Source organism: Narcine bancroftii, chromosome 2 (genome assembly GCF_036971445.1).
Source record: "Narcine bancroftii isolate sNarBan1 chromosome 2, sNarBan1.hap1, whole genome shotgun sequence".
Classification (NCBI taxonomy): domain Eukaryota; kingdom Metazoa; phylum Chordata; class Chondrichthyes; order Torpediniformes; family Narcinidae; genus Narcine; species Narcine bancroftii.
Window position 1 is genome coordinate 226483256 of NC_091470.1, and position 25285 is coordinate 226508540.

Genomic DNA, 25285 nt, shown 5'->3' on the forward strand with positions numbered 1-25285 from the left:
CTTTCAAGGAATTATGCTTCTGTATTTCCAGATCCCTCTGTTCCACCACACTCTGCAAGTCCTACCCTGGTTCGTCCTTCCAAATTCAACACCTCACCCTTGTCCACATTAAATTCCATCTTGCATTCCATTTTTCCAGCTGGTCCACAGCCCGTTGCAAGCTTTGAGAGCCTTCCTCACTGTTTACTACACCCTCATTCTTTGTGTCAACTGCAATTTTGCTGATCCAATTCACCATATTATCATCTGGATCATTCACATGAATGTCAAACAACCAATTTCTGAGGCATACCACTAGTCACAGGCCTCCAAAGAGGCAATCATCTACTAGCACACTCTGGCTTCTCCCACAAAGCCAATGTCTAATCCAATTTACAACCACATCCTGGGTACAGAATGACTGAACCTTCTTGATCAACCTTCCATGTGGAATCTTGTTAAGGCCTAATTAAACTCCACAGAGACCCCCATCCACCGGCTTTCCTTCATCAACAGTAGTAGCAGTAGCGTATCCTCCTCGAAAAACTCCCTAACATTGGTTAGACATGACCCACCATGCACAAAGTCACGTTGACTATCCCTTATCACTCAGAGCTAATTCTGAAAAGAGAAACAGTTAAAGTTTAAGGTCCAATACCCATCATTAGAAGTGTTAAAGAGAGAAAACAAGTTAGTTTTCAGTCGCAGAGAAGTTGGGGAGGGACGTATCGAACAAACAAAACATTTCCACTTGGTTGACACCAGGGTGCAGTGCTAATTTTTTAGCTGTCAAAATGCCTGCCATTTCCTATATCCTCTCTATATATGTCACGTCCAATTTGTATACCTGCTCATTACATGAATGGGGCTTTTTATAATGTCAAGCACTAATCTGGCCCGCGGGGCAAGATCATTTCAAAAATGTATTAGAGGTGGCCCGCTGGCCGCCACGCCAGTATAGCGCATGCACAGTAATACAACAAATCCCAGAATGCATTGGTGTCAGCCCGCTAATCGCCCCCACCTCCTCTGTTTACGTTGCAGGGTCTCACCGTGGACTCTGGTTTTGGGGCCTGGCCAGTGTCAGGGGAAGCCAAGGCCGCTTCCCAGCGCCCGGAACCGGAGGCCTCGGGCTTGACCTCGCCACCACCGTTGCCCACTCCCCCTCCCTGCCGCAGGCCGACCCGTGACTCACGGTGACGGGGCCGCTGATCCCCCGAGATGCCGCCCTGCAGTGAGAGCCGATGCCCCCGCACTGTCGTTGTCCAACCCGATCGCCCGCAAACCCCGCCCAATCACACACAGGCCTGAGTAAGTATTATGAACTTTAATCTCAGGATAAAACGATCTTCCAATAGTTTCATGTCACAGTGATAAATATATTCCTGGTTAAAAATGGTCCTGCACCTGGATACAAGCTCATTAGGCATAAAACTTGAAAAGTGTGTAAATCAAAGGATATCTGTACCAATGGAAAAAGGGCATGGCAAATAACCCTGCTAGAGTTCATGCCCACAATCAGTCACCCATTTGATTGTTTCAGGAATCATGTTATTCTCCCACATTCTCAATAGCCCTCAGATTTTACTATTCGACAGCACACTAGCAACATTTGACAAATCCTCTATAGAGAAATATTATTTATTGAATATTTTATTTCTCATTTGTTAATGCTTCTGGAAAGAGTTTATCCAAAACTATTATTAAACATTTATTTTAATAAGAAAAAGTTTAATATTACATATATTGAAAGAAGAGAAAACATGCAGATGTTTTTGAAAATTTTCAATAAATATTTAGTTCGGCTCTCGACTTAGTCCAAGTTTTTAATTTTGGCCCTCCATGAATTTGAGTTTGACACCCCTGCACTAAACCAAGATGAAAGAAATATATGAATTCCACATAGTGATAGTGAAGGCATTAACATAATTATATCACTCCATTTCAGTATCTAACTGATACAATAAAGCATATTATACAGTACAATTCCGATTATCCAAAATTGGATTCTCCAAAATCCTCATTATTCCAAATTTTTTTTAAAAATTTGGATAAATGAGGACATCCGAGACAAATCAGAAGTCTTCATTTATCCAAAACTTTTTCAGAACCAAACTGACCGGGGACGTCAGGCTGACGGTTGCAGTGGGGACCTCGGGCTCCCGGCAGGAGCAAGGCCTCGGTGGGGAGGTGTTGGTGATTGACGTTGTGGCCAGCATTTTTTCCCCCTTGTTGTTTGCTGTTGTTTAAACACTGTTGCAAGTGATATGCTGTTGCTACTAGGGTGTTTTTAAAAAATAACCAGTTCTCTGAGAAAAAAAACATTTATCTGACATAGGCCTGGTCCCGATCATTTTGGATAATCAGAGTTGTAATGTTACCTAATTAAATAAATGACAAAGTCTCACTAATTATTATAAAATATAATTATCAATAAGTCATGAAAAAGATGGTAATCATGCATTTTACGCATTTAAAATGAAATACCTACTTACCAAAGTTACAATAATTTCCACAAAGGGTCTGCGTAATATGTTTTTGAGGGTCTCCTGAGGAAGGGCTCTGCCTATTGCTTTCCATGGATTCTGCGTGATCTGCCAAGTCTCTCCAGCATTTTGGGGTTCTGCAGCAGACCCAAATCTGCAGTTCATGTTTACCTCCAGTTCAGACCAAGTCTGGAAGGGCAAAATGTGGGAGGAGGAGGGTGAAGGGAGGTTGACGGAGATGTCAGAAGAGAGCATGGAGGGGCCGGGTAAATGAGGAAGGGGTGTCGATGGGACAAGCTGTGATGGGAAACCCTGAATTGTCAGGAGAGAATGAGGGGGAGGTCGAGGAGTCCAGTGGGGACACACAAGAGACTGCAGAGGCAGGAATCTGGAGCAGAGAACCATTTCCTGGAGGGGATCAACGAGAGAAAAAGAAAGTCAATGTTTGGAGCTGGAACTTTTTATCAGGACGAGAATGAGCGAGAGCATGAGCTGGGGGTCTGCAAGAGGCAGTGAAGTGTCCGGGCCCCATTAGAGGTGCGGACTGGTGAGGATGCATCTACCTCCATGCTATGCCAGCACCATGCCTCGTGTCACCTAACCTAGCATCAGCTTCACCTGATTCCTTTTCATTACTCTTGGTGGGGTGGGGGGGGTAAAGGGAGGTAGTTCTCCAACAGTGTGGATCATCTGATCTTGGCTGGAGATGGTGAATGGAGATTGGGGAAGACAATCTCTCTCCGCCTCACACATCCAGCTCCATCGTATAGTCAGAGTGAACATGACGCCAGGGGAGAGCTCTGCCCCACCCTGTGTGACATGTCACATTTCTCACCGGCACAGTGTTTGACCTGCCTCCATCGTACCCACACAACACCCGAACCCCACAAATTAGACAGCCTCCCCTGAGCTTCACTCCTACAGAATAAGTATCACAAACACTAAAGGAAGAGAAAGCCAAACACTGGAATTGTGATGGAAAATCAGAAGAATGAAACCATTCAGCAGGTTGGGCAGCATACATGTGGAGAGAATCCCAGTTCTCTGAGCTGAAACACACAAGCTATACTCTCTCTCTCTGACTGTCTCTCCCTGTCTCCCCCCCACCCCCCCTCTCTATCCAGAGGCGGCCTGACCTGCTGAGTTCCCAGCATTTCCTAATGGCAGGGTTTAGGAGATGAGCATCCTTGCCATGGTGAACAAAGCCTCCACCCGTCACCACGACCTGAATTACCTTCCCTTTTGCCCTATGATGGAGGGATGGGGACTCACCTCCTGCACTCTCCCTGCCCCTTGCGCCCAAAACCACAGGACCAGTCAGAGCCCACCCAAGACCCCACAATCCAAGATGACTTTGCACCTGGCTGAATGAGTACCATCAATCCCTTTGATAAAAGGGTTATTTATGGCACTAGGTAACGTCAGACTGCTGCACAATAAGATTTGTGCTATTAAATTTAATTATTTAGTATCTTTTCAGTCTGCCTGGTTCTCTGAACCCAGCTAATTCTCTCACCAAAGCAGGCAAACATCTGTTGATGGTGTTTGCACTTTCTCAGAGGTCATGTTAAATTGAATTGCCATTCCCTAAATCAGCATCGTTCCTCACACCCGGATTCATTGTAATAAGATTAGATGTGGGATGGGCAAAAGGTTTAAAGCCCCAGCTCCTTCCTTGTGATTTGACTCGTTTGCTTTGTTCGAGAAACCAGCGTATTGATTATACTGTATATTGACATGCAGCCACTCCATAACCAGGCACAGGAGTGCACTGCCCGGAGAACTGCAAGCGCACTGCTGTTAATTGCCAACACACTAGTGGTAACTGAATGCCGCCAGGCCGGGCCAGCTCAACTGCGGAGCCAAGAAGGGCCGCCTGTCGCTGAACTTCCTTTCTCATCCCAGAGCTCACATTCCTCCAAGGTGGAGCAAGCCCTAACTGTGTGACAGGGCATGCTCCCCGTCAGACACAACATCAATGCCTTCAGAAGGTCCTGGAGGCAGCGTGGAGACACTTTCTGGCGGGCTCCTGCATGGTAGGGCGAGGATCCCCTTCAGCACCATTCACCTTTGCCACCTGGACGAGCCTATGTCCCGTCTATCAGGAAGGTACATCAGCTGTTAAATTCTCCGCTTGTTTATTTTTCCTTTTTTCTTTTACAGAGGTGCCAGAGCTTCACTCCGGTCAGCTCTGGCAGCACTGCACCCCTAGTTGAAACGGAATGACTCAATATAGCAGTAGGCATCATGGTTATTCTCCTTTGTGCAATGTTTTGCCAAAGCAAGGCACATAACTCTTCTTCAGCCATGACTCTTACAGCTCAGCTAAATTATCTCCACCCGTGACCAAGTGTTACCTCTCCCATACCAATCTCCATCTGCTGACTCATGCCAGATCCCCTTCTGACCCTCCTCAAAGCATATAAACATTCCTGAAATCCCCCAACCTGTCTTGGAAGCCTCTTGGCTCCTGGACTAGGACCAACCAGATTTCCTTTACCATTGACTGAACACAGGAAGAAAAGGTCCAACCTCAAGCAAAGCCAATTCAATATGAACAAGGCTCTCAACCCACAAGGCAGCCACCATTTAGTATGCTGTTGCCAGTACTGACTAAATTCTAGGCCACTGTGGATAAGTAAGTGAACAGCTGTGACTACAATTGAATCACCATAATATAGACAAACTTTAGGGATTTTGCAATGTATAAATAGCATTTGAGTACAAGTGACTCCTGCATTATAGTTAAATGAAAATTTGCCCTTGCAGAATTCACAAATCACTGCCTAAACATTTGAGATTTGGAATAAAATTTGCCCTGAGGAAATATATCGCAACAGAAATAAACAAATCAATACAAAATGCAAAACAAGCAATAACTGTCAATTTTTATTTTTAGTCAGTGAATATTTGGGGAGACTTGGAGAACAACATTGACTGGGTTGGTAAAAATGCTGGAAAAACTCAGCCGGTCCCAATCCTTGAATCCTATCCTGTTCCATGATATCCCCATTTGCTAAAGCATGCCCTGATCTATGTGGGCTGTCCACACCTCGAATCGACTGTTGAGCTAAGGTGTAATATAACAGCAGTGGGTTATTTTAATCATTGCAGATAAAGTAGCTTAATAAGAAAAACAAACATCCGGTTGGAACACATCTTCACTTATAACATGGGGAGCCATTGGGAAAAGGAGATTTGGTTAACAAAAATCCAAGCTACTTCAGTTTTCTATGAACTTGTGTGTTTCATTAATGCTGAGGTCATCTGTACCAGGACTTGATCATTTAAAAATACGCTGGAGATATTATGCACTCGATTAACAATTAATACCTAATGCAGGTGGATCTGCCAACTCTGAAAGGCCTCAATGACATGACGTGCCACAAAACTAAGTCCAATACAGGGGGAGTCAGCAAAGCTTCACTCCCAGATGATCTCAATGCCTTCTATACCCAATTTGACCATTAGAACAAAGAAGCAGAGCTGTCTTCAGGAGAGTGAATCCAAGGAAAGCATCCTGTTCGGATGGAGTGCCCGGCTAAGAATTGAAAATCTGTGCCAACCAACTGGCCAATGTATTCACGGGTATCTTCAACGTCACACTCCGGCAGGGTCTGGTACCCATCTGTTTCAATCATACCAAGAAGACCAGTGGCACTCGCATCCACAGGGATGCAGTGTTTTAAGAAGTTGGTGTTGAAGCATATCAGCTCATGTCTGAGCAGCGACATGGATCTGTTCCAAATTTGCATACTGGAGCAACAGGTCTCCAGCAGATGCCATCTCTTTGGCTCTACACGAAGTCCTGGAACACCCCCTGGACAGCAAAGCTGCATATATCAGGATGCTTTTTTTTAATTGACCACTGTTTGGCATTCAACACCATCATCCACTTAAAACTAATCAACAAACTCCAAAACATGGGCCCAGTACCCCACTTTGTAATTGGATCCTGGAATTCCACAACTCCAGACCACAACTGGTAAGATCTGCTCCACAATTTCCATCAGTACTGTACTGAAGTACCATTGGATTGTGTACTTATCCCACTGCTCTACTTGATATACATCTATAACTGTGTGGCTCAGTACGACGACACCACCATGAACAAATTTGCTGATTATACCACCATAGTGAGCAGTAGAAAAATGGGTGATGAATCAGCATACAGGAGGGAGATGGAAAACTTGGCTGAATGGTGTTCTAATAACAATCTTGCACTTACTGTCACCAAAACCAAGGAGCTGATTGTACACTTTTGGGGAGGAAAACCAGAGGTGTAGGATGATTGGGGGATCAGAAGTGGAGAGGGTGAGTCATTAACTTGGAGGACCTTTCCTGCACCCATAACACTAATGCCAATGTGAAGAAAGTACCTCGACTTCTATCAGAGTTTGCGGAGGTTCAGTATGCCCTTGGAAACCTTGAGGAAACTTCGACAGATCTGCGGTGGAAAGTGTTCTGACCAGTTGCATCACGGCCTGGTATGGGGGCACCAGTACCTCTGAGCAGAAAGCTCTGCAAAAGACAGCGGACGCAGCTCAGTACATCACAGACAAAACTCTCCCCACCATCCAGAACATCTACATGGAATACAGCTGTCGGAGAGCAGCAGGATCCATACCACTCAAGACACGCACTGTTTTTGCTGCTGTCATCAGGAAAGAGGCACAGGTGCCACAAAACTCAGACCTCCAGGATCAGGAATAGCTGCTGCTCGTCCACCATCAGACTCCTGAATAACAGACTCATTCAGAGTCTTATTTAAGGACTCAGACTTTGTTCACTATTTATTACTGGATATTTATTTTCTGTATTTGCATGATCCGTGTGGTTACATTTCTTTCTTATTGAGTATAATTTACAGTTGCTAGTAAATACAAATTCTGCCTAGCCCACAAGAAAAAGAATCTCATGATTGTAAGTGATGTCATTTATGTACTCTGACAATAAATTTGAACTTTGATAATGCAGGTGTCCACTATTGTTGTGAAGTACAAATGCGTCAGAAGTAAATCGAAAAGCACTCACCATTAACTTGTTAAATCCTGATTTATATAGTCCAGCTTGAACATCTTTATTCCAAATTCACAACCTTGCTTGTCACTAGAATGAATTGGCAATAACTGGCAGTCATTTAAATCCTTAGCAACTCCCCATTTTTCACCCGCTTAACAACCTCTCTATCAGAACAGAAATACTACAAAATTGTCCACTTTGAATATCTGAATGAGCTGATGCAGCATGTTTTTTTTTTGTGATACCAATGGTATAATTGTTTTCTCCCTTTTAATTCAAGCAGCCGTAATGCTTCAGGGCAAAAATCAATGATAAGGCAGATATGGAAAAAAAATGGCATTAAATTCAAAAATGGTCTGTAACACTAATGAAGCCTTTTGGAGTCATTGAGCTCTACAGCATGTGGCCTACTTGGTCTAGTCCTACTAGTATGTGTTTGACAATATCCCTTTGAATATAAATAAATACCTGAGATGGAGTTAAATTGAGTGAACTCAACCTTAGCTCAAGGAGGAAAAATGGTTGAAGATTATGCGTTATCATTGAACACCTTGTCTGATTTTGCTTTCCACTAACTTCAGATGAGATCATCCAACCTATTTATCCTCTTGCATGCCACACTGCTTTGTCACCATACCATTCAAACTGCAATTTCTTAGCAACAAAGGTATATCTAGTTATTTTCTCTCTAGTTCATTCAGAGGTAGTTATTTTAAAGAAAAATAGCCATGTTCAAACAATAGTAAAAGGGAAATTCTTTGGTTAAAATATAGATCATCAGCTCTTCATCCACAATGTCACGCCAACCCATACAATCCTACTCCAAATCTGGCCTTTCCCTTCCTCACAGCCTATAACCCCCATTTTTCTTGCATCCTATATAAGAGTCATTTAAATATCCCTATTGTCTCCGTCGAGGTCATCTGTAAGAGGCGGTGTCTTAAGCAGCCCATGCCCTCTTCAAACCGCTACCATCACGAAGGAGGTACAGGAGCCTGAAGATGAACAACCAGTGATACAGGGGCAGCTTCTCCCTCTCTTCCATCAGATTTCTGAATGGACAATGAACCACTGATATTTCCTCACTTTCTCTTATTTGCACTAATTATTTGAAATGTAATTTTATATCAATATTTACACATGTGAATGGCAATAAATTCTGATTCTGCATGGAATCAGTTTCAATCATACCCCTGGCAGTGCATTCCAGGTAGTACCTATCATTTTCTGTGAAAAAATGTTATCTCTGACATCTCCATCTCACCTAAACATCTCTTCACTCACCTTAAACACATTTTACCATTATCACTGTAAATCTCTGAGGAACAACTGGGTTTGCAGTGCATTGCTGACCATGGGTTTTAACTAAGTCCCCCCAGCTAACCTCTCCCAGACAACAAAATCACAAACTCACAATGATCACCATACCCATGGAAGTTCCCTTCATTCCTTTTTAGCCATAGCCCCCCTCTCCCCCTCACAAACATGAGTATCAAGATGAAATTCTATATTTTGTCCTGAGTTTTAATTTATATTTCCTGATCAATACAAGCCTTGCTAAATGGATTACACTGGACAAATTAATTAACGAAGTGTCAATAGGATTCATTTATTCTTGCTGTCAAGAGAATGATTGCAAATAAAGGTTAAAGGAAATTTCAATGCTGCAGTCATCAAGAAATGAAGGAAACTTTACAAACTGGAAAAAGTCACAGGCTTAGTGATACAAGATCAAACCAGCAACCACAAAGAAGGCATATCACACAGGGGTAAAGATGAACAATTACTTTATTAACAAAAATTTCACCTTCAAACTTTAATTGAAAATCCCCCTTTTATAACAATGCCCACTGGTTATTATGCAAATCTCTATAACAGTGTAAAACTAATAAATTCCCCAGCCTAAATATAACATATGCAATTAAAGTCTAAGTTATATTTCCAACCAGCCCACAGAAAAACTTAGACACAAAACACACAAGATTCACAAAACTTAGATCTCAACCAAAGCAAAGATCATAAACAAAATTTAGTTTGTTTGGTAAACTGAAGCCAAAAGATCTTTGAGAGAGAGAGGGCACAAAATTCGAAGTTGTCTTGTGTTGCTTGCAGAGAGAGGAACCACTGGCTTGGTCCAGATGCTTCTGGCTGCCTTCGGAATGTTCATCCTTTTTGAAATCCCAACATTCTAAACTGTCCTCCAGAACATGACTCATGCTCTGGGCCTTCTTCCACTCCACAGCACCACCCAGTGGTGGTTTATCTTCCAAGTCCAGAATTTTTTAGATCATTTTCTGCACATGCTCAGTCTATCTCCTACTCTCAGCAGTCCACCTTCACCTGGTCTCTCTAAGGCAAACTGTCACTTTTTAACATAAAACCATACAACACAGAACTTTGTAACATTAGAAATTCCTTTTCCCAACACAGACCAAAAACAACACTGTGTATTGTTAATCAGGTTTAGTGCAAAGCGGTGCACTTCCTATTTGGCTATTAAGGAAATTAATAATAAAAAAAATTAAAAATAATTAATTAAGGAAATAATGGCACAGAAGTGAAATAGTCGCCATGATCTTATAGAATTGCCAAGCACACATGAGGCCAGAATGGCCCAGTCCTACTTCTTTTGAATGGTTCTCTTAGCATCCAAAAAGAAATTTGATCCATGACTTTACAATGGGATTTTCATTAGTACTATTATCTTTTTCCAAGGGCTAAGAGCATTACATGGCGAGCCAGAATTTCAATGTCCACCACTAATTGCCCTTGAGAGTGGTGGGGAGCTGCACTCTTGAACTACTGTAGTCTTTTGAGGTGTGGGTATACCCATAATGCTGTAAAGGGGAGTGCTTCAGGATTCTGGCCTAGCATCAATGGGGCGGCACAGTTAGTGTAGCGGTTAGCACAATGCTGATACAGCACCAGCGATCGGGACCAGTGTTCCGAGCTGTCTCTAAGGACTTTATATGTTCTCCCTGTGTCTATGTGTGTTTTCCCCGGGGTCTCCGGTTTCCTCCCACCCTTCAAAACGCACTTGGGGTTATAAGTCAATTGTAACTGCCCTTATGAATGAAATGCTGGCACTAATGGACTGCCATAGACCATGTCTGCTTTTTGAGCAGTTGTTCACCTGGTGAATGACGATTTTGACGACCCCCGTGAACTGGCAGCCCGTGCTGATATCATCTAGCATGCAAAACAACATGGTGGAGCCACTGTAGATTTAGTTGCTGCACCATGCCAGAGTGCTCGGTGGGTCAATGCTCCAGGACGCAGGGCAGTGACACCAACTGTGGATGACAGTCCAAATAAGAACCACTACTGTTTCTGTCATCAGTCATGGGGTTCTGCGGCCTGCTGTTTCCGCCAGCCTTGCTCATACCAGGGAAATGCCCAGGCTGGTCATCACTAGTGTCTGTGGCAGCCAGCCATTGAGTCAACCTCCTCTACCGATGGGACTGGCATTTGGTTCGGCATTTCCTGGTACACACAGGAGCGGAGGCCAGTGTTTTGCTTACTACGGGCCAGGACACCTATAATGGAAAGTCTGAACCATCCATTTCAGCTGCTAAAAAAAGTAATGGTAGAACATATGAGATGAGGTCTGTTACACTTGATTTCAGCCCTTGCCAATTTGTATGGACATTCTCTTTGACTGACGTATCTCAACCTCTGCTAGGTGCAGATTTTCTACGAGCTAACTGTCTATTAGCGGACCCAAAGGGAAAGCGGTTGGTTAACTCCAAAACATTTGAATTGCTCACCTTACGCCAGGCCACTCTGCCAGCGCCCCATTTGGATTCTGTTACATTCTCCTCGAATGAATATGCCAAGATCTTTGCAGAATTTCCAGCTACAGTCACCCTGCAGTTCTCTGCTGTTATGCCCAAGCATGGGGTCCCCATCAGAGAAGCACCGCTGCACACCAGGGCAGGCAGACTACTCCTGGACGAGCTACAAATCGCGGAAGAGGAGTTCTGTAAAATATTTGGACAGTCCATGGGCATCTCCCTTGCACTTGGTGCCGAAAGCTACCGGAGGATGGAGGCTGTGTGGAGATTATCGTCAGTTAAATGACGTCATGACAGCTGACTGGTACCTTGTCCCGCACATCCAGGATTTCACCGCAAACCTGGACGGTACCAAGATATTCTCCAAAATTGACCTGGTGAGGGGATATAAACAAATTCTGGTCCACCTCCACGATGTCCCAAGAACGGTGCTCATCATGCCATTTGGCCTTTTTAAATTCTGTGTTTGCCTTTCAGGTTGAGAAATGCTGCACAGACTTACCAGCGGCTCATGGACTCTGTGGGTCTGGCCTTGATTTTGTATTTACTTATCTCGACGATATACTGATCGCCAACTGCTTTCCTTAACAGCATGGCACTCACTTACATCAACTGTGTCTATGACTTGACAATCAATCCAGCTTAATGTCAGTTTGGCCTGTCCTCCATTGATTTCCTGAGCCACTGGATCAATTGGCACCGAGCAGTGCCGTTCCCAGTCAAGGAAGAGGCCATAAGAAATTTCTTCAGGCCAAACATGGTGAAAGGACTGCAAGAGTTCATTAGCATGGTAAATTTTTACTATCAGCTTTTACCAACAGCGGCCCAAATAATGCAACCCTTTTTCCAACTTCTTTCCAGGCAATCCAAAGATCTGAACTGGAATGAAGAAATGACAGCTGCTTTCGACAAAGCCAAGGTGCCCAATGCAACCATGTTGGTGCACCCTCAACCCAATGTGCCCACGAATCTCACAGTTGATGCATCTAGCACGGCCATCGGAGGCAAGCTGGAACAACTGGTCGAGGGCAATTGGAACCCGTTGCCCTTTTTCAGCAAGCACTTAAGACCTCTCGAGCAGAAGTGCATTTGACAGAGAGCTTCTAGCCCTTTACCTGGCCATCCACCATTTCAGGTACTTTTCTTGAAGGAAGAGATCTTGTGGTATTCACAGATTACAAGCCCCTGGCGTTCGTCTTTGTTCAGGTTTTGGACCCATGGTTGGCAAGGCAACAGAGACATCTCTCATTTGTTTCAGAATATACCACATCCATTCTGCATATTGCGGAAAAAAGCAATCAGGTAGCCGATGCGCTATCCTGTACATCAGTCCATTCAGTTCACGCAGGGTCTAGACTATACAGTTCTCACAGTAGCACAGCAGGAGGACGAGGACATAGCAGCCTACCGTGCTGCAAAATCCGGTCTTAAGCCGGAGGAATTGAGATTCAGACCTTTAGCAGCTACAATCCTATGCAACACCTATCCTAGGCAACCCTGACCAATTATTCTTGTTGCTTGGAGACACCAAGTATTTGATGCAATTCATGGCCTGGTGCACCCTTCCATTGCATTCAAGCCACTATACAGCTAGTAGCAGGAAAATTTGTACGGCACGGCCCATGGAAACAGGTTGGACACTGGGCCAGAACTTGTGTACAATGTCAGACCTCAAAAACACAGCGGCATGTAAAAGTGCCGCTCCAATCTTTTCCTTGCATACACAAATGTTTTGACACACACATCTAGACATCATGGGACCACTGCCACCATTGTGAGGTGACAGGTACCTTCTGACAATGGTCGATAGGTTCACAAGGTGGCCAGAAGCTGTCCCACTCTCAGATACCTCCACCACATTGTGTGCCAGAGCATTTATCGCAAATTGGGTGGCTCATTTCAGGTTGCCAGTAGACATGACCTCAGACAGGGGGGAATAATTCACAAAGTCACTACAGACGCCACTAGCCCAGCCACTCGGCAATCAGTTGCCTCACACTGCGGCATACCATCCACAATCCAATGGCCTTGTGGAGAGATTTCACCGCCATCTGAAGTCGGCCCTCATAGTGTGCCTCAAAGGCCCTGAATGGATGGATGAATTGCCTTGGATGATGGTGGGCATTGGTATGGCACCAAAAGAGGATCTGGCCATTTCTTCCACTGGCATGCTGCTCACTGTACCAGGGAACCTTGTGCCAGTGGCAAGAGGACAGACGGATTTACCCACAGCACTCCTAACACGGCTGCATGAGAAAGTCAGCACTGTTTTTACCTCAAGGCATGGTTCAACCACTTCATATATCGTGAAGAACCTCAAGGACTGAATATGTATTCATACCACGAGGGATGCATCGTACCCCTCTGCAGCACCCCTATAAAGGTCTGATTCGGCTCAACGGTGTAATGTGTATATTGAACAGTGGAGCCAGGCAAGAGACAATCACGATCGACCACCTCAAGCCAGCACACGTGTAGTGCCCACCGCGAGAGGTCACCCACCTAGACAGGCCACTGGGGTATATACAATGGGATCATCAGCTCTTAACACCGATTCTTTGGGCGGGGGGGATGTGGGGGTTGGTCCTGTAGCAGGCTGAACCACGCTATTCAACGAACTAGCTCACGGAGGTTGGAGTCGGCTAGAACAGGAAGCCCTGAAATACAGGGCTTGCTCCCAATCGTCAAGGATAATATCATTTTTGGCCCGAACATTGTGAAGGCCGTCAGGAGGGTGGATGTTTTAAGTTGAGTAAAGCAGATGGGTTTTAACTCAACTTCAATGACTGGTGAGTTTAGTTCACCACAAAACTACACCATCATTTTAGACCGCAAGTCACAGTTTCTGTACAATGCAGCAGAGGTGACCAAAAATGCATTGCTGCAAATTCCTCATGTGTGGTAGGAAGTCAAAGTATTGTGCATGGAGTGGGACCTCCTTAGCTCTGGTAACCTCTTTCAGCCCTATGTGATATCCGCTAGTGCTTAATTATGATTTCTTGCACATCTCTGCTAATAATAGCTCTATTACTGGCAGTTTGGTCTTCAACTATTTTAGCTTTTACACTCCAAACCTTTCTTTCCTCCCTTAAGTTACTAAAACCTAGGTCTCTGCCTGGCTTGATGGTCAGCTGCCCTAATATCCTTTGAAGGCTGTCAAATGGAGTTTGATAACACTCCTCTGCAGTAAACATGGGAATCAGGATGGCCAGACTCCAGGAATAAAGATCTTCCATTGTCTCTAACCCGAAACATACCATCAAATGCCAACTCTCAGACAATCACCTTTAAAGGCAGTGTTTTGTTGCTCCATTTCACATGGAATGTTCTCCAAAATTCTGTTTAATTGGACTGAAAGTCTCAGACGAGGCTGAGATGCAAGGTGAGAAGGTCAAAACTCAACCACACTCACTCTTTAATCATGCATATGTACTTAATGCCATTATAAATGATACATCACAAGATATTTATTTACAGTAATTGACTGGAAAATAGGAACACTCAAGTCTGGGATGAACAATCACGGCAAGATGTGGTTGCAGCTACAAATTCCCAATTGCTATTTTTCTAACCTGCACAGAATTGTTACATAAACAAGTCTGAGCTCATTGATGACAGGTATTGCAAAATGTTGAAGCTTTTAAATACAGAATTTCATGTAGTTAGATCTATTATTTTAAATAGTGGCATAATTTTCAGAAATATGTATTGCTGAATTGTTCTAATTTGTGTAAAACATTAATCTCGTGTACTGGGAAGGATATAACCAAGCTGTAATGCCTTTTCGGCTTGTACTCTGAAAGGATGCAGTTTGTAGAGACTCCCAACTGCTGAGGCAAATGAATTTTCTTATTAGAATCAAAAAAATTCCCTCATCTAACATGTTTTTTAATATTAGGCAGAGATTTTTTGCAAGACCTGCAGCCAAGATACAAGATCTAAAGCACATTTGTGATTATTTAGTATTCATAAATAGGTAAGTGGGTGCATTCATTACTCAAAGGCTTGTTGAAAGAAAACAAAGAATCCAAGGCCAACCAAGCTGACAACCACTTTCAGCTGCGAGCTGCAGCCTCACAGGAAGTACAGTCCATAGCTGAAAGTGGATGTCAAATGGTCTTGCGCTTGCAGATTCCAGGATTCGGAGTGGATGCAAATGTAGAAAATTTCCCAGGATACAGTGGTGTGAAGTGAACCTGTGCCAGAACGGAGATGGAAACCACCATCAAAATGTGAAGAAAATTGAGATTTTAATGAAAAGGTCAAGAGAGATCATTCATCCTTTAGGTTTCTTGAAGTGAAACTTATTATTCAATACCTAGCTTTTACCTCAGTAAAAAATATTTACCAAGGAAGTGTTATATCGCAGACCAGCAGCAATAGAAATTCACCAATACAGTGTTATTTTAAAACAATATATTCATTAATAATTACTAATAATATAACATCTTAAATCTACCCCAACTATGCACAAATATTTGTGTGTGTGTGTTTTTGGGTGTGTGGGGAATACAGCTTAGGCACAATTCTCTTTGTAAATGTTTCTGATTTATGCTTCAAAAGCTCAAAGGCTAAAAGACAAAGAGTCACACCAAAAAAGTGGATGTTAACTGCGAAGTTGCGCATCAGGACTGAATTTTAGAATCACGGAGAGAACTCTAAGATAGCAGATTCCCAAAGTTTCTTTTCCAGCTCATCGCATTCTGCCCAGACTCTTCATCCCCACCTTCTGCAGTCCTGTCCATTGTTCTCAGACCCACCCTCAACTCATCTGTACCACTCGAGCCAACCCCAGATTCCCCTGCCCCAATCGTTTATCCATTCCCACCTCTCCTCCTCCTATCCTGCTCTTCTTAAGTCTCAGCATTTCTGTGCCCTTTCCACTTTCTCCGGTGCCTCGATATTCCCCCTCATTTCCTCCAAACCCAGTCCTCTGTCTGTCCTTTCTAACCTTCTTCTTCTGTAACAGTGGCAGTCAGACAAGCCACAGATCCACCTCTTCATTGTAAAAAGGATCATTCATTTTGTTACTCAAGCCTCATGAAAATTCTATGGTCAGCTGTCGGCTTGCTCAGAGTGTACATGGTCTGATAAAAGTATTATTTAAGGTTAAACTATTGGCAATTTAAGACAGCATGGTTAGTGTTGCGGTTTGTGCTACTTTATTAAAGCAACAGCGGCCTGGGTTTGAATCCTGCCCTGTCTGCCCTGTTTGCATGTTCTTCCCGTGACTGCCTGTGTTTCCTCCGGTTCCGTCCCACATTATGAAGATGTACAGGGTTAATGTTAGTTGTCACATGGATGTATTTGGCCAGCACAGCCTCATGGGTCGGAAGGGCCTGTCACTGTGCTGTATCTCTAAATTAAATTTCAACATAATTTTACCCTTCTTACAGTTAACATTTTCATAATTTCTCTTTATCAAGTTATTACTCCCCCCCAACCCCCCAAAACAGTTGATGGATCCATTTAGGCAGACATGAAAGACGAGTTGTCATCAATGAGAGAGGGATGTTCCTGTTATTTTCAGGATTCTGAATACACTAAAATACTTCACTAATTACGGAGTTCAGACAGCATTAAATTAAATGTCAAGGGGATAAAGAAATTAAGCAGAAAATCTCTGAGTAATAGATCATCTCCGACTTGCATGTGGAGAGTAGTTCCTACTAATTCCACAGCAGAATGAAATAATTCATCACATACCCACTGTTACATAAACAGCAGCAGTAAAAATCAGCCCAGACGTTGTTATATTTAAAATAATATTTTTAATTACAGTACAATTCTGATTATCCGAAATGGTCAGATAAACTGTTTTTCTTGGGAGAACTGGTTATTTTATTTTATTTTTTAAACAGCCTAGTAGCAACAGCAAATCACGTATCAATTAAACAGCAATAAACAAGAAAAGGCTTTTTAAGCATTAAAATAATGTTTAATTCTCATAAACGCTACCACCAATCACCAAAATGAACCCAACATGACTGCTGATCACCAAGACCACCTAACCACTGCTGCCGATCACCGACACGAGGCCAGTGGAACATTCACTAGCGAATCACTGGAGCTCCCGACGCCCAAGTCCCGACTCTGAATCCTTCCCTCGGCCTACCACACATGTAGACTAGGAAAGTAGGCTGAGGGGAGGATATGCCGAGGAGTGAGGGAAGGGGATAAGAGGGGAGGGAACGCCACTGAGCCAGATGTCCCGCTCCCGCATGGGAGCGCAGGTCCCTGCTGTTGCCAGGGAGGCCGCTTTCCTTGATGACACCAGGTCAAGGGATTCTTCCAACTGCTTGCAGCTGGGAGGCCATGGCACGCAGTTTGAGAGGTTGGAGAGAAAAAAGTGAATAGGGGAAGGTAAAGAAATAGAAAGAGAGAGGGGAGGGAGTTACATGAAACGATGACAATCCTTGTTCTAATTTTCTGCTGGGTGAATTTATTTTTTCAACCTGTGAGGTCAGTTCAGCTCCGAAAAAAATTTTGGATAGAGAATTTAAATCAGAGAATCTAATTTTGAATAATTGGAATTGCACGTTGTAGAGCTCGTCGAAAGAACCAAAGACTTGTTGATCCAAACCAAGGCTTTTATTAGCAAAAGACCGGAGCTCTTCACAGGTGGCCGACCAGTCCGGAATGATCCGACCTGGCTAGGGACACAACCCTTTAAGGCCCAAACAATAGGTGTGGCTTAGCTCTCAGCCAATCGCTGTAAGCACAGTCTAGATACAGTAACTATATACACTATGTACATTGGTGATAGATCTGTACTATCACATTCACCCCTTCTTGGAGAATTGACCCGGGAAAAAAAAAGCAAAAACGAGGGAGAGAATGAAAAGGAAGGGGTAGGTCAAGGACTGTAGCGGTCAGGGGGTCTGACCATCCGGCGTGACCGCCGTGGTGCCGGGATTGGGTCGCTGGAGTGGAGTCACCAGCGGGCTCATCGGGTGCGACTGCTCCGTCGCTCAATTCCCCAGTCGTTTTGTCGGCAGGGTGGCCCGAGTCATTGGGGTGCTGTTGGTCCTTCTGTTGCGGCACGGGGCCTGGAGCATAAGGAGTTGGGGGGTTTGCTGGGTCTACCGCGTCCTGAGCTAGGTCCCGCACCGAAACAGTGTCCTCCCGCCCGTCTGGGAACTCCACGTATGCGTAATGTGGGTTCGCGTGGAGCAGAGTCACTCGGTCGACCAAGGGGTCGTTCTTTGAGTGCCGGACGTGGCGTCGCAAAAGGACGGGGCCAGGGACGGTGAGCCATGCCGGTACATTCCTCGGGAAAAGGAACATCCTTTCGTGGGGGGTGGCATTTGTTGCAGTACATAGGAGGGAGCGGATGGAGTGTAAGGCACTAGTGAGAACCTCCTGCCAGTGAGAGGTGGGGAGACCTTTAGACCGGAGAGCCAGTGTAACCGCTCTCCATATGGTGGCATTCTCCCTCTCGACCTGGCCATTACCGCGTGGGTTATAGCTCGTGGTCCTGCTTGAAGCAATACCACACTCCAGAAGGTACTGTTGCAGCTCTGCACTCATGAATGAGGACCCCCTATCACTGTGGATGGAATTGGGGTACCCGAAGATGGTGAAAATACTGTGAAGGGCCTGTATCACTGAGGTGGCAGTGGTGTCTGGGCAGGCCACAGCGAATGGGAAGCGGGAGTATTCGTCGATGGCCGTAAGGATGTAGGTATTACGGTTGGTCGACGGTAGGGGTCCCTTAAAGTCTACGCTAAGACGCTCGAAGGGGCGGGTGGCTTTGATGACGTGGGAGTTATCCGGACGGAAGAAGTGGGGCTTGCATTCGGCGCACACCGAACAGGCTCGGGTCATGGAGCGGATCTCCTCAACTGTGTAGGGTAAGTTGCGCGCCTTGACAAAGTGAGCAAACCTAGTGACCCCTGGATGACAGAGCGCCTCATGGAGTTTCCGTAGTCTGTCCATCTGTATGCTGGCGCACGTCCCCCTGGAGAGCGCGTCAGGCGGGTCATTGAGCTTACCAGGCCGGTACAGGATGTCATAGTTAAAGGTGGAGAGTTCGATTCTCCATCTGGCGATTTTGTCGTTTTTTATCTTACCACGCTGGGTGTTGCTGAACATGAAGGAGACCGCGCGTTGATCAGTCAACAGTGTAAAGCGCCTCCCAGCGAGGTAATGTCTCCAACGACGTACCGCTTCACTATGGCCTGGGCCTCCTTCTCGATCGAGGAGTGTCTACTCTCCGGACCCTGGAGGGTTCTGGAGAAGAAGGCTACAGGCCGACCGGCCTGGTTCAAGGTGGCTGCCAGGGCGAAGTCGGATGCATCGCTCTCGACTTGAAACGGGACAGACTCATCGATCGCGTGCAGCGTCGCAGCAGCGATGTCAGATTTGATTCGATCGAAAGCCGCTGTGGCTTCGGTCGAGAGGGGAAAAGAGGTAGTCTTGATAAGAGGACGTGCCTTGTCGGCGTAGTTTGGAACCCATTGGGCGTAATAAGAGAAAAGGCCCAGGCAGCGTTTGAGAGCTTTCTGGGTATGTGGGGGGGGTAAGTCCATTAAGGGACGCATGCGGTCAGGATCTGGCATGACTATCCCGTTTTCCACCACACAACCTAGAATAGCAAGTCGTGTGGTCCGGAAAACACACTTGTCCAAATTGTAAGTCAGGTTTAGCTGACGGGCAGTTTGAAGAAATTTGTCTAGGTTGGCGTCATGGTCCTGCATGTCGTGGCCGCAGATGGTGATATTGTCCAGATACGGGAAGGTAGCGGTTAGCCCGTTCTGGTCCACCATCCTGTCCATTTCCCGCTGGAAGACCGCGACACTATTTGTGACCCCGAATGGTACCCTGTGAAATTGATATAGCCGCCCATTCGCTTCAAAGGCCGTGAATGGTCGGTCCTCGCAGCGGATCGGGAGCTGGTGGTAGGCCGAACGTAGGTCAATAGTGGAGAAAATGCGGTACTGGGCGATCTGGTTCACCACATCCGTGATGCGTGGCAGGGGGTACGCATCCAGGAGTGTGAAGCGGTTAATGGTCTGGCTATAGTCGACCACCATCCGTAGTTTTTCCCCATTCTTGACAACCACCACCTGGGCTCTCCAGGGGCTTGAACTGGGTTCGATGATGCCCTCATCCAGCAATCTACGCACCTCACTCCTAATGAATTGCCTGTTTTCGTAACTATATTGCCGACTTTTGGTGGCCACAGGCTTCCAGCCAGGGGTGAGGTTTGCGAAGAGTGCTGGCGGGGCAATCCGGAGTGTGGAAAGGTCGCAGGATTGGCCCCGGGGCACGGGGGCGGGTTGCTCGGGTGCTTCGGGAGTGGGGCGATGGCAGACCGAGAGGGGGGCGTGGGGTCCCCCAAAGTGTAGGGACACCGTTTGGAACTGACACTGGAAGTCTAATCCCAGCAACACTGGGGCGCACAATTGGGGAAGGACGAATAATTTAAAGTGGGTGACCGTCACGCCCTGTACTTCCAGCGTGGCGATGCAATACCCCTTTATCCCAGTCGAGTGCGACCTCGTCGCTAATGAGATCCTCTGGGTAGTGGGGATAATGTCAAGTCCCCAACGGAGGGCCAGATCTGGCTGGATAAAACTGTCAGTTGACCCAGAGTCAAATAAGCAATTGGTGTAGTGTCCATGCACTTTAATCAGTTCCATTGCTCTGGTGAGGGGATGAGAGCATTGCTGGTTTAATGTTATTGAAGCAGTTGACAGGCGAGTTTTGCGCGATGACGTCACGCAACGGGATGACGTCACGCAACGGGATGACGTCACGCAACGGGATGACGTAGTCAACGCTCGAGGAGCAGGTTGGAGAACCTCCCGGAAGTGCTGTTGTAGCGGGTGAATGGTAAGTAGTGGGGTTTGTAGTTGCTCGTGATCGGCGGTCGGGCCCTGGCGGTCGTCAGCGATGGACGCTAGGGTGAGCACCTGGTTGGCCGCGGGGGTGGCTGCGGCGGCGGTAGCGTCGGCCCCGGGGGTGTCTGTGGCGGCAGCAGCAGCAGCGGTAGCGTCGGCCCCGGGGGTGTCCGTGGCGGCGGCAGCAGCGGCTGTAGCGTCGGCCCCGTAGGTGTCCGTGGCGGCGGCAGCAGCGGCGGTAGCGTCGGCCCCGGGGGTGTCTGTGGCGGCGGCGGCAGCAGCGGCGATAGCGTCGGCCCCGGGGGTGGCTGTGGCGGCGGCAGCAGCGGCGGTAGCGTCGGCCCCGGGGGTGTCCGTGGCGGCGGCAGCAGCAGCGGTAGCGTCGGCCCCGGGGGTGGCTGTGGCGGCGGCAGCAGCGGCGGTATTGTCAAGTGTTCCGCACGGGGGCGAGAGGCAGGCCATCACCATGGTTGCGACGGTGGGTTGCCCCTTCCGGGTTCGGCGTCTCCGTGACGTCAGGCGTTGCCGTGCAGGGGAGCCCTCGCTCTCATTGGACGAGAGCTCTGGGGAAGAAGAGTTTGAATGGGATAGTGGCGGTTGAGCTTCACACGAGGCACTGTGTTTGCTGGCGGCCATTTTAGACCTACAGACTGCAGCAAAGTGGCCCTTTTTAAGGCACTTCTGGCACCTGGCTTTTCTTGCTGGGCACTGGGATCTGCTGTGCTTGTCCCTCCCGCAGAAATAACATTTCGGGTTCGCACGGGGCAGGGTAGCAGCAGCCGACAGGCCGTCAGGGGTAGGGTAGAAGGGCACTTTACTCACATCAGAACGAGGGGTCCAGTCCCTAGAGAGCTCGGTGGACTTTAAGGCTGCATCCTCCATTGTGATCGCAATCCAGGCCACGTCCTCTAGTTTTTCTACCCCTTGTTCGAGCAAACGCAGCCTCACTTCGTTTGACCGGAGCCCGGCCACATAGGCATCCCGGACCAGGTCGCTAGTGATCTCGGCAGCAGTTTTGTCCACACAGTTACAGTCCTTGCCCAATGCCTTTAATACTTGTAAATATGCCCTGCTGGACTCGCCGGGCTGTTGTTTCCTCGACACAAGCATGAGCCGGGCATGAACTCTGTTCACCGGTTGATCATACAGTTCCTTCAGTACCTTTATGGCTGCGGTGTAAGTGGTCTCATCCTGGATGTTCTCGTAGACTCTCAAGGACACCATAGACAGCAATGCTGTTAGACGCTGGTTATCCTCCTCTACCTGAATGAATCTCAGGAAGTTTTCAAAGTTCAGCAGCCAGAACTTAAAGGCTTTGAAGGCTGTAGCTGACTGTGGGTCGATATCAAGTTTTTCTGGCCGAGTTAAACGCTCCATCCCTTTCAAAAAAAATTCTTTTTGCTAATAAAATTGTAGAGCTCGTCGAAAGAACCAAAGACTTGTTGATCCAAACCAAGGCTTTTATTAGCAAAAGACCGGAGCTCTTCACAGGTGGCCGACCAGTCCGGAATGATCCGACCTGGCTAGGGACACAACCCTTTAAGGCCCAAACAATAGGTGTGGCTTAGCTCTCAGCCAATCGCTGTAAGCACAGTCTAGATACAGTAACTATATACACTATGTACATTGGTGATAGATCTGTACTATCACACACGTTATTAATCAACAATTATATAACACCTAATCTAACTAACTTATCTAAACTTAACTAAATTTATATACAATTATCTATCTTTAACTATGCTCGAATAATATATTGGTGTATGTAGAAGACCCCAAGACATGACAGCTCAAGACTCAATTCTCGGAAGGCGGTTCAAAGTTCAGTTTCAGAAATTCAATGAAAACATGCGAGGTTGAAACTGATGTGACATGCAGGCCTTAAGATGGGTGAGACACGCAGGCCTTAAGATTAATATAGCTGTTCCTGGTGGGTGAAAGAGACTGAGGTGACAGAATGTTGATCACTCATGACACCCTTGTTGAGGTGCTTCAGAGAAAGATCCTTTTTAGATGAGTGCCTTCTTCTGCAGTTAAAACCCTTTTCATGGGTCAGTCGAGTCGAGTGCAGTATTTCTTCTACAACTTTAAAACCCTTTTCGTGGGTCAGTCGAAGTGGTCTCTCATCCTTCTGTAAGTAAGAGGATGAACTCTGACAATCTATCTATAACTACACAATGAGGCCAAGTGAGTTTCTCATTCCCACAAAGGAGGTCGGAGAGCTGTTGACTCTTGTGCTGCTTCCTTAAAATAGACTCTCCAGCAAAATGTGTCCTGTATTTTTTCCAGAAGCTGGTCACATGGTCTTTGCACTTGGCTTCTTTGTTGATTCTGTAAATGTATCCAGTAAAAGAAACATGATGCTCAAAGCTTGCTGCTAGTTTCAGTCACTTCAAATCCTGTAGGAAGGCTGTTGAATCTGTTTTCTTAAAGGGACAGCCCCACTCAAATAAAATAGTCTGGAAAAAATGGGAGAACATCACATTTGCAGTCTGTCTTAAACTGCTCATTTTGAAAATGAACTGCAAGAAAATTGAGCTGGGAAAGTTTGATTATGCAACCACTGTAATTACCCAATTACCGTTTGTTTCTTTCACCGCGAAATGATTCATATAATCCTAGAGGACATATGCAACGATTAAATTGTCACATGGAGAGACGTAACATTTCAAAAACATCATTTGTTTTCACCTAAAAAAAATTTTAAAAATTTTTACAAACCAGCACATCTTCAGAAAAAGATGTGATGTATGATGTGGTATTGCGATTAACTTAGTCCCTGAACCAAATAGAAAGAAAACTGATTATGCCTGGAAACTGCTTATTTGAACCAGTAGAGATAACACCTGAAACTCTATCAGATCACGCGCCCATGATTGTAACAATGAACTAGTGCTAATTGCTCTCTTGCTGGTCTAAGAGCTGCCATGAGCTATTTAATTTCTGGAGTGGCTCAGAGGTAGTTAATAGTCAATGCTGAGGGACTGAACCCTTCCTCAAGACTTGATAAAAGACTCAGGGCTGAAATGTGATTATTTCCTCGCTGATGCTGTGCAACCTGCTGAGTTCCTCCAGCAGATGATTTTTGCTCTAGATTCCAGCACCTGGAGCCTCTCATGTGTCTTGCATATAAAGTTGTTTTGTGTCTGCAAATATTGATCGATATCACTTCACTTCATGTGTCTTGCATATGAAGTTGTTTTGTGTCTGCAAATATTGATCGATACCACTTCACAGATGGGAGCTCAATTTTTAAAAAAATGATAAACCTACATCTCCACACATGTTCCTGCTCTTCAATTACACTGGACAACAAAAATTTCGCTCCATGAGCACTTTTGGGTTTACTTTTTGAATTTTGGACTACTGATCACGAAAATCACCTTAAAATTTTCCTATCACATTCTGGTTTCTTTTTTTTTAAGATATAACCTATTTTTGTGATTTCCTATCATATTTTAAGTCTACTTGAAGCAGACAAAAACATGAAGTGCAATATGTCATTGAAAATTAATTTTTTGCATTCACCCTTGCTCTTCTTCCCCACTGATCTTGGTGGAAACACTGACGAACATGCTGAAAGTTTTCACCAGGACATTGCGACCATGGGAAAGCAGTATCAGGGCAACTGGAATCCATCAATGCCGGACGACTATTGTTGGACATTGATACCAGAGGCATCAGATGTTGAGTGCAAACGAAAATCCCAATTTTTTTCTCAGGATGAAAATCTTTTGAAAAGTTTTGTTGTCCAGTGTAATCAGGCACTATTCTGGGCTAACGTGGAGAGCAGAGATAAGCTCTGCCCACTAACCAGCAACATATTTATTGTCAGAGTACATACATGATGCTGTAACAGAATAAATTAATGAAATACATGTTTAAAAAGGGGAATAAGATTAGGTAGGTTAGGTCACTTTTCACAAGCACATATCACATTTCAGAAGCCGAAACAGCAAGACAGGAACAGAAACTGAAACAAGAGAGAGAAAGAGAGAGAGAGAAAGATAAAAGCTCCAGCAGTCAGTGCAAGGCTGCCGAGTGAGAGGCAACAGAGTGCAAGGCTGCAGAATGAAAAGCCTGCTAAAGACCCCATTTCAAGATAGGTTTTGAGTTCAGCCTATTCAAAATCTCTGTAGTGACTGGTTGTTGTGTTTCT

At 45.6% G+C, this 25285-nt stretch overlaps 1 protein-coding gene across 8 annotated transcripts in view; it reads right to left on the minus strand.

The window, feature by feature from the left end:
* The window catches only part of LOC138755103 (coiled-coil domain-containing protein 102A-like), a 656806-nt gene that overhangs the window by 286856 nt on the left and 344665 nt on the right, over positions 1-25285 (minus strand). For 7 of the 8 annotated variants that reach the window (XR_011352030.1, XM_069920398.1, XM_069920399.1 and 4 more), the window contains exon 11: positions 2475-2873. The exons of the other annotated variant lie outside the window; for it this stretch is intronic. Coding sequence is in view for 6 of the 7 variants with exons in the window: in XM_069920398.1 (XP_069776499.1) it covers positions 2475-2873 (399 nt within the window). In the remaining variant the exon portion in view is untranslated. The remainder of the gene's footprint in view (positions 1-2474; positions 2874-25285) is intronic. 8 annotated transcript variants of the gene reach the window in all.